General features: G+C 37.0%; 1 protein-coding gene across 1 annotated transcript in view; it reads right to left on the minus strand.

Annotated features, from left to right (window-relative positions):
• Window positions 1-12,945, minus strand: part of MIB1 (MIB E3 ubiquitin protein ligase 1) — a 142,627-nt gene that overhangs the window by 90,843 nt on the left and 38,839 nt on the right. Inside the window, exons 5-7 of the mRNA XM_012746168.2 lie at window positions 12,741-12,807; window positions 11,500-11,704; window positions 452-635 (exon numbers count right to left, since the gene is read on the minus strand). Of these exons, the coding sequence (XP_012601622.2) occupies window positions 452-635; window positions 11,500-11,704; window positions 12,741-12,807 (456 nt within the window). The remainder of the gene's footprint in view (window positions 1-451; window positions 636-11,499; window positions 11,705-12,740; window positions 12,808-12,945) is intronic.

Genomic DNA, 12,945 nt, shown 5'->3' on the forward strand with positions numbered 1-12,945 from the left:
CGAGTAGCTGGGACTACAGGCATGCACCACCATGCCCAGCTAATTTTTTATATACATATCAGTTGGGTCTCACTCTTGCTCAGGCTGGTTTTGAACTCCTGACCTTGAGCAATCCGCCCGCCTTGGCCTCCCAGAGAGCTAGGATTACAGGCGTGAGCCACCGCGCCCGGCTAAACAACATCTTTTTTAAACATAGCTACAATAATATTCATTATCAACTCACCCCAAATTATCAATAATTCTAATCATATAACTTACTCTTCCAGACCTTCGCAGGCTAATTTAACTGGAATACTTTAGAACACAAAAGGCACAAGTATGCTTAGCTGTCAATGGAAACTACAGTTCTAGGAAGGCTTAAGCCAATTTAGTTTCTAAAATTAATTTACCTCCAAAAACTAAATAAGCATATTATAATTCCTAGCCTTAAAACTATTCTATATATACTTACTGGAAGCATCGCTTCAGCCCATTCGCCATGTCCTCTTTGCAGAAGTTTAATTCTTTCCAGATCATAACAAACTTGTACAAGGTCACCCACTTGAAACTGAGAGGCGCCTCCTTCTGCACCTTGAGCAGCATCCCCACTTCGGACAATGTTTGCTTTAGTGAGAACAGCAGGATTGAAGGTCCACCTACAACAGCAAAGCTAAAACTCAAAATGGGTAGGTTTACTTAATTTTCACAAACATTCTTAAACATAGCAGATCAAAACAGCAAGGCAATCCTTTGCAATTACATCCTGAATAATGTGTATTTCCTTTCCATAATTTTATTATACAAATTTGGGGAAAGAGTCATCTGTAATCACACCACTCTAATACAACTATTAACATTTTAGTATACTTTTGACTAGATTTATTCTCTCCTGCATGTTTTTAAAAAATTTTTATAAAAATAATACACAATCATTGTTAAAAACTCAAGCATTTCAGAAACATGTAAAATAAAATTCAAAGTTCCATTTCACATAAACACACCCAGATCACCATTCCTATCACACTAGAAACTATTATGAATGCACTATTGTGTATCCTTACAGATCTTCTAGTAATGTAGGTTATTAAGTATGAAATGTCTGATTTCCTGAAGTACTAAGTTTTAGACAGTTGATATCTCTGACTCTTCACTTTGACACTTGTTTTACTTTTATTGTGAAGGTAAAGCCTCATTCTTTCAAATGCATAGTTTAGCTTGTGATTATCTGTCAAAGTTTTTTAAGAGCAATTTTCGTGAAACCGTGGATAAGTCAAAAATTCGTGTTATCTCTGAATATGAGTTCTGTCATGGAACCAATACAGTGGAAACAGCTCAAAATATCAACAAAGTATTGGGGAAGGATGTGGCTAATGAATACACAATACGTCAATGGTTTGAGATGTTCCATTCTGGTGATTTTAATCTTGAAAATGAGTCCAATGACCAACGTGGGTGACCTGAGACCAACCTGGATATGGATGAGCTGAAAGCTGTAGTGGAAGTGAATCCATCTCAACCTATGCGTGAATTAGCAGCAAGGTTTTTGGTTTTTTTAATTTCAGCATATTATGGGGGTACAAATAGTTTAGGTTATGTATATTGCCTCCCCCTAGTCAGAGCTTCAAGCATGTCCATCCCCTAGATGGTGCGCATCGCACTCATTATGTGTGTATATACCCATCCACTCCTTCCCCCTCTCATCTGCCCGACACCCAATAAATGTTATTCCTATATATCCACTTAGATGTTGATCAGTGAAACCAATTTGCTGGTGAGTACATGTGGTAGCAGCAAGGTTTGATGTTGCTATTCCAATAACATTGGACTATTTGAAACAAGTTGGCAAGGTAAAGAAGCTGAATAGATGAAGACTTCGTGAATTAAAAGAGCATCAGAAGAGCAACTGTCTCAAAGCCTGCCTTTGCTGTCATGACATAAATGCAAACATTTCTACTCCATGTTGTTATATGTGATGAAAAATGGATTCTTTTTGATAATTGCAAGGATTCCACACAATGGCTGGATAAAAATGAAGTGCCCAAACACAGTCCAAAACCGAAAATTCATCAAGAAAAACTAATGGTGTCAGTTTGGTGGTCCAGCACTTGTACTATCCAGTACAGTTTCATGAAACCTGCTTGGTCAGTCCATTACAGCAGATGTCTACTGCATCCAATGGGACAAAATGATAAGGATGCTTGCGATTAAGCAGCCGAGACTGGTCAACAGCAACAGGCCAATCCTCTTGCAAGACAAAGTTTGACCACTTGTCACACAAACAACGCTGCTCAAACTACAGAGGCTGGACTTGGAAACCCTCTGTCATCCACTGTACTCACCAGACTTTGCACCAACTAACTATCACTTCTTCCAGCTTTGGACATTTTCTTGAAAGGAAAAATATCTAATTCTCAACAAGCTGGGAAAACACCTTTTGCGCTTTCATTGCCGCTTGCTCTGCAAGCTTCTTCAATGCTGGCATAAACAAGCTACTGATAAGATGGCAAACTGTGTTGATAGTTTAGGCGCACACTTTGATTAACTGTACTGTTTCTTGTTTAAGATGAATGAAACTTTTGATTCAAAATCGGATATTTCATATTTAATGACCTAAAATATGTATGCTGATAAAATTTATAATGTACAAAGTTGTTTTCTTTTCAATAAATGGGATATATAATATTTATTATTCTGTCACTTCTTTTTTCTCAGAGAACACATCTTTGAAGATTTTTTAATGTCACAGATATAGATCTACTTAATTCAATTGCTACAGAGTATTCCATACCTTGAATAAACAGTAATGTACTTAACTATTCTCCTATTGACTATCATTTAAAATACTTCCAAATTTTCACTAGTATGTACAATACTATAAAGAAAACCCCTGCAATTACATCTTTGTGCACATGAGGTCAGTATTCCACTACAGATTCACTTTTTTAAGAGACAGGATCTTGCTATGTTGCCCAGGCTAGTCTCTAATTCCTGGGCTAAAGCCATCCTCCCACCTTAGCAAAGTATACATTTGTGTATAATTCTGATAGTTAGTGCCAAACTACTCTACAAAGAGTATACCATTTCTCCCTATCATTGCCAATCTCAAGGATCAAAAAATAGTTATCTAGTTTTAATTTGCTACTGCTTGGGTATTTAACATAATTATAATCATTGTATCAAAACAAATTTGGATACTGACTTCTTTATTATATGTAAGCATTTTTCCATGCTGTTATCATCTTCAGAACTGTCATTTTAATGACTATTGAATATTCCATCAAACAGATGTACCACAATGTATAACACAACAAATCCCCTAATCCCACATTGAACTCCAAAGAAAAAAGTTCCCTCATAAAGTAAGTTTCTACATTATGGCCATATTATATCTTCTTCTCTTTAATTCAAATTGTTATTAGCATATGAAAGATTCTAAGTGGTCACATCATATAAAAACCTACTTACTAAGCTCCTGTAACCAGGAAAGCAAACTTTTCTTTTTTTGTTTTTCCTTTTAGAGATGAGGGTCTGACTATGTTGCCCAGGCTGGACTCAAACTCCTGGGCTCAAGTGATCCTCCAGCCTCAGCCTCCTAAGTAGCTGGGACTATAAGAGCATGTCACCATGCCCAGCACAAGTGAACTTTTCTTTCTAAAGTAACCTCAAAGAAAAAGAAGTCCCTCTGAACAGTTCAGTGTAAAAATCAGATACACAAAATTTTCTTCTCAGTCTTAACAACAGTGCCCTTTACCTCATTCCCAACACCCCAAAATTAACTACACTTATGATAGAGCCTGAACACAGCAGTATTTACTCAAGTTGTTCCCTCTGCTTAGAGTGTTTCCCTATCTTGGTGAAACCTAACCATTTAGACTTACTCCAACTATAATTATATATCTCTCTGAAGTTTTCTCTGATTTACCCTGTAAAATCACCACTGTTCTCTTGAGCCCTCAGAAAATCCTGAATACTTATCTATAGTATTACTTTTATATTTTGTTAAAGTTATTTCCCATTTTGTTTATCCAAACTAAAAGGGATAACAAACCCATTAAAAGCAAGAGACTATGTCTTGCCTATGAAATTCTACTCCTGATCTTAGAGCCTAATACAGATAAGTACTTAAGCCTGTAATCCTAGCACTCTGGGAGGCCAAGGGGGGGAGGATCCCTCAAGGTCAGGAGTTTGAAACCAGCCTGAGCAAGAACGAGACCCCATCTGTACTAAAAATAGAAAGAAATGAATTGGACAACTAAAAATATATAGAAAAATATTAGCCGGGCATTGTGGTGCATGCCTGTAGTCCCAGCTACTTGGGAGGCTGAGGCAGGAGGATTGCTTGAGTTTGAGGTTGCTTGAGTTTGAGGTTGCTGTGAGCTGGGCTGATGCCACGGCACTATAGCCAGGGCAACAGAGTGAGACTCTGTCTCAAAAAAAAAAACCAAAAAAACAGGTAAGTACTTAATAAATTTTGTTGAATAAAGAACCAAAAAAAAAGATTATTTTCCAGAACTGTCATATTAATTTTGAACAAGAATTCTACAAGTAATAATCCTAATTTGTACTAACCTAACCATTCCCAAACAAGAGAATATTTAACATAAAACGTTAGTACATGCTAATTAGAACTTAAGTTGCATGCTAAAGATTTTTTCCCTTTTTCCTTCTTTAATGTTTTTATTGATATATGATAGCTGTACATTTTTTACTTTTTTTGATAACAGCCTTATTTTAAAATGTAATTCATATATCATACAATTCACCTATTTAAAGTGTATAATTCAGTGTTTTTTAGTATATTGACAGAGTTGTACAGTGCCATCACCACTATCTAATTTCATTTTTATCATCTCCTAACTATTAGTAGATACCCCATAACTATTAGTAGTCATTCCAAATTTACCCCTCTCCCCAGTCCCTAAATGACCAGTAATATACTTTCTGTTTCTATAGATCTGCTTATTCTGAACATTTTATAGAAATAAAATCACACAACACATGACCTTTTGTGACTGATTTCTTTTTCTTAGCATAACGTATTCAAGATTCATCTATGTTGCAGCATGTGTCAGTACTCCATTCCATTTTATAGATGAATAATATACCACTGTATGGACATAACACATTTTCTTCATCTGTTGAAGGGCATTTTTTGACCTATTCTACTTTGGGGCTCTTATGAATAATGCTTCTATAAACATTCATGTACAGGTTTTCATGTAAACATACATTTTAATTCTTTTGAGTATATACCTAAAGAGTAGAAATGTTGGGTAATATTGTAACTCTATGTTTAACATTTTGAGGAACTAACAAACATTTTTTTTTTGAGACAGAGTCTCTCGCTCTGTTGCCTGAGCTAGAGTGCTGTGGCGTCAGCCTAGCTCACAGCAACCTCAAACTCCTGGGCTCAAGCGATCCTCCTGCCTCAGCCTCCCAAGTAGCTGGGACTACCACAGGCACACGCCACTACACCCACCTAATTTATTCTATATGTATTTTTAGTTGTCCAGCTAATTTCTTTTCATTTTTTTAGTAGAAATGGGGTCTTGCTCTTTCTCAGGCTGGTCTTTAACTTCTGAGCTCAAACGATCCACCCGCCTCAGCCTCCCACAGTGCTGAAATTACAGGCGTGAGCCACCACGCCCAGCCCCAAACTGTTTTTTAAAGCAACTTTTTTAAAGCAACTCAACCATTTTACAATGCCACCAGCAATATACAAAGGCTGAAGTTTCTCTACATTCTGACCAGTGCTTGTTATCATCTGGCTTTCTGATTCCAGCCATGTAGTGCATGAAGTGATACGTCACTGTGGTTTTGCCTTGCATTTCCCTAATAACTAACAACATCAAGCATCTTTTCATTACTATTATAGACTGATCTATGTCCTCTAGAATTCATATGTTGAAGCCCTAACCCCAAATGTAACTATATTTACAGACAGGATCTTAATAAGGTTATTAAGGTAACATAAGGAAATACAGCTGGGGCCCTAATCTGACAGGGACAGTGTCCTTGTAAGAGGAAGACACACCACCAGAGATAGCAATCCTTCTGCCTCAGCCTCCCGAGTAGCTGGGACTACAGCCATACGCCACCATGCCCGGCTAATTTTTTTTTCTATATATATTAGTTGGCCAATTAATTTCTTTGTATTTATAGTAGAGACGGGGGTCTCACTCTTGCTGAGGCTGGTTTCGAACTCCTAACCTCAAGCAATCTGCCCTCCTCGGCCTCCCAGAGTGCTAGGATTACAGGCGTGAGCCACTGCGCCAGGCCCTTTTCACTTTCTTGATAGTTTCCTTTGAAACACAAAAGTTTTTAATTTTGATAAAGTCTCCACTTCTTTGGACGCTTCTGCTTTTAGGATCATATCTATAAAACCTACATCTTGTACAAGGTCATGAAGATTTATACCTGTATTTTGTTCTAACAGTTTTATAATTTTAGCTGTTACATTGGGTCTATGCTCAATTTTGATTTAATATTTGCATATGGTATGTGGTAGAAGTCCAACCTCATTCTTTTGTTTTTTGATATTCAATTGTCCTAAGCATCATTTGTTGAAAAAATTATTCTTTCCCCACTGAAGCATCTTGAACCCTTTTCAAAAAAATCAATTGACCAGCCAGGCATGGTGCCATGCACCTGTAGTTCCAGCTATAAAAATCCTCAACAGGCCAGGCGCGGTGGCTCACGCCTATAATCCTAGCACTCTGGGAGGCCGAGATGGGCAGATCGCTGGAGGTCAGGAGTTCGAAACCAGCCTGAGCAAGAGTGACACCCCATCTCTACTATAAATAGAAAAAAATTAATTGGCCAACTAATATATATAGGAAAAATTAGCCAGGCATGGTGGCACATGCCTGTAGTCCCAGCTACTTGGGAGGCTGAGCCATGAGGATTGCTTGAGCCCAGGAGTTTGAGGTTGCTGTGAGCTAGGCTGACGCCACGGCACTCACTCTAGCCTGGGCAACAAAGCGAGACTCTGTCTCAAAAAAAAAAAAAAAAAAAAAAAATCCTCAACAAAATACTAGCAAACCAGGCCGGGTACAGTGGCTCACGCCAATAATCCTAGCATTCTGGGAGGCCGAGGCAAGAGAATGGCTTGAGGCCAGGAGTTCAAGATCAGCCTGAGCAAGAGCAAAATCTCTACAAAAAATAGAAAAATTAGAAGGGCATGGTCGCACATATCTATAAGTCCTTGCTGCTCAGGAGGATTAGGCAGGAATCACTTCAGCCCAGGAATTTGAGATTACAGTGAGCTATGATGATGCCACTGCACTCTAGCTTGGGCAAAAGAGCAAGACTCGGTCAGGCGCGGTGGCTCACACTTGTAATCCTAGCACTCTGGGAGGCCGAGGCAGGCGGATTGCTCGAGGTCAGGAGTTCAAAACCAGCTCTGAGCAAGAGTGAGACCCCGTCTCTACTATATAAATAGAAAGAAATTAATTGGCCAACTAAAAAAATATATAGAAAAAATTAGCCAGGTATGGTGTTGCATGCCTGTAGTCCCAGCTACTCAGGAGGCTGAGGCAGTAGGATTGCTTGAGCCCAAGAGTTTGAGGTTGCTGTGAGCTAGGCTGACGCTATGGCACTCACTGTAGCTTGGGCAACAAAGTGAGACTCCGTCTCAAAAAAAAAAAAAAAAAAAAAAGAGCAAGACTCTGTCTCAAAAACAAAAAATCTAGCAAACCAAATGCAACACATTAAAAGATCACGCACCATAACCAAATGGGATTCTTCCCAGGGATACAAGGAGGTTTCAACATACACAAACCAATAAATATGATACATCACATTAACAGAATTGAAAACAAAAACCATATGATCAAGACAGGGCACAGTGGCTCATGCCTGTAATCTCAGCTTTGAGAGGCCCAGGTGGGAGGATTACTTGAGGCCAGGAGTTTGAGACCAGCCTGGGCAATATATCAAGACCCATCTCTACAAAAAATATTAAAATTATTGAGGCATGGTGGCATGTGCCTGTAGTCTCAGCTACTCAGGAGACTGAGGCAGAAGGATCACTTGGGCCCTGCAGTTCAAGGTTGCACTGATCATGCCACTGCACTCCAGCCTGAGCAACAGAGTGAGACCCTGCCTGTAAAAAAAAAAAAAAAAAAAAAATCATTTCAAGAGATGCTGAATAAGTAAGTATTCAACAAAATTCAATATCCCTTTATGATAAAAAAAAAACTCTCATCAAACTGAATATTAAAGGAACATACCTCAACACAATAAAGCCCATAAATGGCAAACCCATAGCTAACATCATACTGAACAGGGAAAAATTGAAAGCCTTTCCTCTCAAATCTGGAACAAAACAAGGATTTCCATTTTTACCACTTATATCCAGCATAGTACTGAAAGTCCTAATCAGAGGAATTAGGCAAGAGTAACAAATAAAGAACATCCAAATTACAAAAGAAGACACCAAATTATCCTTGTTCACAGATGACATACTTAGAAAAACCTAAAGACGCCACAAAAAAAATCCTGTTAGTATTGATAAACAAATTCAGTAAAGTTGCAGAATATAAAAATCAACATACAAAATCAGTAGCATTTATGTGTCAACAATGACCCATTTGAGAAAGAAATAAAGAAAGCAATCCCATTTACAACAGCTACAAAAATATAAAATACCTAGGAATAAATCTAACCAAAAAAGTGAAACATCTCTACAAAGAAAAACAATAAAACACTCATAAAAGAAACTGAAGAAGACACAAATAAATGGAACTGGAAGAATTAATATTGTTAAAATGTTAATACTACCCAAGCAATCTACATATTCAATGCAATCCCTATCAAAATACCAAGGACATTCTTCAGAGAAATAGAAAAAACAAGCCTAAAATTCAAATGAACCATACAAAAGACCCCCAAAATAGGCAAAGCACTCCTCAGCAATAAGAACAAAACTGGAGGCATCACACTATCTGAATTCAAAATATACTACAAACCACAGTAACCAAAATGGTATAGTACTGGTATAAAAATAGACATACAGATCAATGGAACAGAACCGAGAACCCAGAAATAAATGCACACACTTATAGCTGACTCATGTTCGACAAAAGTGTCAAGAATATTACACAAGGTAAAGTACAGTCTCTTCAATAAATGGTGCAAGGAAAACTTGACAACCATATGCAGAAGAATGAAACTAGGCCCCTATCTTTCACCACAAACAAAAATCAAATCAAAATGGATTAAAGGCCGGGCGTGGTGGCTCACGCCTGTAATCCTAGCACTTTGGGAGGCCGAGGCGGGCGGATTGCTCAAGGTCAGGAGTTCGAAACCAGCCTGAGCGAGACCCCGTCTCTACCAAAAATAGAAATAAATTAATTGACCAACTAAAAATATATATACAAAAAATTAGCCGGGCCTGGTGGTGCATGCCTGTAGTCCCAGCTACTCGGGAGGCTGAGGCAGTAGGATCGCTGAGCCCCGGAGTTTGAGGTTGCTGTGAGCCAGGGTGACGCCATGGCACTCACTCTAGCCTGGGCAACAAAGTGAGACTCTGTCTCAAAAAAAAAAACCAACAAAATGGATTAAAGACTTAAATATTAGTCTTAAAACTATAAAACTACTAGAAGAAAACATTAAGGAAATGCTTCAGAACACTGATCTGGGCAAAGGTTTGGGGGTGGGTAAAGACCTCAAAACACCAGCAACAAAAGCAAAAATAGACATATGCAATTGCACAAGCTAAAAAGCTCCTACACAGCAAAGGAAACAATCAAAAGTGAAAAAACCACCTACAGAATGAGAGAAAATATTTGCAAACAATCCAACAATGGATTAATAACAAAAATATATAAAAAACTCAAAAAAAAAAAACTCAATTCAATCATAAAATAATAATGTAATAAAAAATGAACAAAAGGTCTGAATAGACATTTCTCAAAATAAGACATATACATGGCAAACAGGTACGTGAAAAAAATACTCAACATTACTAATCATCAAGAAATGCAAATCAAAACCACAATGAGATATCATCTCACCCTGGTTAAAATGGTTTTTACTAACAAGACAAAATATAACAGATGCTGGTGAATATATGAGGAAAGAAGAATATTCATCCACTATTGATGGGAATATAAATTAGTACAGCCACTACTGAAAACAGTAGGGAGGTTCCCTAAAAACCTAAAAATAGAACTATCAAATGATCCAGCAATCCCACTACCGGGTATATAGTCAAAAGAAAGGAAATTAGTATACTGAAGAGATATCTGCACTCCTGTGTTTATTGAAGCATTATTCACAACAGCCAAGATATGGAATCAACCTAAGAGTCCATCGTTGGATGTGCATTAAAAATATGTGGTATATATACACAATGGATATTATTCAGCCACAAAAAAGAACAAAATTCTGTCATCTGCAGCAACATGGATGGAACTGGAGGTTATTACGTTAAGTAAAATACGCCCAGCAAAGAAAGATGAATACCCAATGTTCTCACTTATATGCAGGAAATAAAAAAGTGGATCTCATGAAGGTAGATAGTTGACTGGTGTTTACCAGAAGCTGGAAAGGGAAGGGGAGGGGAGAAGACAGGATAAAGAGTGTTGGTTAATGGGTACAAAATTATAGTTACATAGAAGGAATAAGACCTAATGTTCGCTAGTACAGTAGGGCTACTATAGCCAGTAATAATTTTTTCTATAGGTCAAAATTGCTACAGGAAAGGAATTGGAATGTTCCCACTATAAAGAAGGGGTAAATGTTTGGGGTGATGGATATCCCAAGTGCCTTGGTTTGATAGGTAAACATTGTATGCATATATCAAAATATCAGATGTATCCCCAAAATATGTACAACTATTGTGTATCAATAAAAAAAGAGAGAGAGATGACCCTGGAGATACAGGCCACAAGAGTTTTAACATAACCCTTCTCAGTCAGGGTAGATTGATATGGTCCATTATGAACAAAGAACTTTTTTTTTTTTTTTTTTTTTTTAAGAGAGAGGCTGGCCAGGCATGGTGGCTAACACCTATAATACTAGCCACTTTGGGAGGTCAAAGCAGGAGGATCACTTGAAGCCGGAATTTGAGGTTGCAGTGGGCTATGATCAGCTCACTGCACTCTAGCCCAAGCAACAGAGTGAGACCCTGTCTCAAAAAAAAAAAAAAAAAGAGAGAGAGAGGCAGACGAAGTAGACTCAAACTGCTGGGCTCAAGCAATTCTCCAACCTCAACCTCCAGATTGGCTGGGATTTACAGACGTGTGCCAGAGCCAGCAACACAGAACTTTTTAGCCACTTTAACCTAATACTGATATAATGTATTCTACTCCAGAAGGAAAAATGAATAGCACACAAAACATTGTGTAACAAATCTAGTCATACAAATTCACATATACACACAACATACAAACACAAAATTTTTATCTACCATCTAAGAGCTAGCTTTAATAAGTCTTTGGTTTCTTTTGTTTTCTTTAGAGTTCTCTATATAATAACTTCATTTGCCATCATCAAAAGTTGAGAAATATCACCAACCTATTGCCACTTGGATATTGTACTACAATATCATGATCTTCATCAATGCCACAAACAGTTCCAGTTGTAGTTAAAGTCTCAAACATTCCATCAGTCCATCCTCCATGACCATGCTGCAAAGACTGTACTATTTCTAGGTCAAGATCTATATTTACCAGGTCACCAATCTGCAATCCACCAGGATTCCTGTTGCCATTCTGCTCACCTGCAATTTCAGATACAGTTGAAAAAAGAAAAAGAAAAAAAAAAAATCACAGCAACAACATGCAACTTCATTTTTAAAGAACTTCATATGAAAGAAAACTCTGGAATTATTTTTCTCTGAAGTGCTTAGTACTATATTTTTTAACAAATGGTTCTTGTGATTTTTGCCCTAAAAAGCATTTTTAAATATTTTAAAGCCTATTCCCTAAATTACTTCCAAAGCTAGTTGTGAGATAAAAGATTCACGATCATAAAAAACCATACCGAGAGAACCCAAATATGCATGTTGACTCTGCATTGTTCTTATGAAAGTAAGACACAAAATAAGAAAGTTTCTGGAAGCAAGAGAAATGGATGAATTCATCAAAAACACTGGTATTTTTGCTACATTCTCCTTTTTTAAAAAAAAAATTAAGGTATGCTGCAGCAAGCATTTTTTGCTAAAAAGGCAAGTCAAATGATTTGGAAAGGAACACACAGTTCACATGAGAAAGGAAAACATTCAGAGACTAAAGATTTGGTCAGGAGAGTGTAATAAATGTTCATCGTTATAATAGTAAATCCATAAAATGAAGGTACTTTTCGTTTCTAGTCCCCCTTTTTATTTTAGCCATATATGAAATCATATTTATTATATTACCTTAATCTTACAGCTACTCGTGCATTAAGAAGACAATGTTACAGAAATTCTAATGAATTTATAAGCACTAACTTGTCAAATTCTATTTAATAGTGTATGATATACAACATCGATGTAATCTAATGCAAAATTTTTCAATGATATATGTTTATGGTTAAAAGATAAAAGTTTTAAATATATATTATGACATAAAATGGCATATCAATTCTCCAGACATGACAACTCTTTGGAGTCTAAATAAGTTTTAGTAAAGGAACAAATGCTTTAAAACTAAAAAAGTGTTTCTCTAAATAACTTTAATGGTAATTAATTGTTTTTAAAGTCCAATTTAAACGTTTTATTGACTCCATGAACTCTGACCCATTATTTAGTAATTTTCTTTAATCTGCTAACTCACCTAGCACAGGGCAGTGATCTCTGTAGAAAGAACCTCCTTTGGCATCCTGGACACACTTCAGATCAGACTAAGAATAAAAGAAATCAGAAAAAAAATCACACATGAAAACTTCAAATGTGACTCAATACCTGAAACAGGAATAAATATTCATTCAGAACATACCCACAACAGAAGTCAAGAGTAGTTCTGGGTTAACAAACAAATT

Source organism: Microcebus murinus, chromosome 17, assembly GCF_040939455.1.
Source record: "Microcebus murinus isolate Inina chromosome 17, M.murinus_Inina_mat1.0, whole genome shotgun sequence".
In the NCBI taxonomy this organism is placed as follows: domain Eukaryota; kingdom Metazoa; phylum Chordata; class Mammalia; order Primates; family Cheirogaleidae; genus Microcebus; species Microcebus murinus.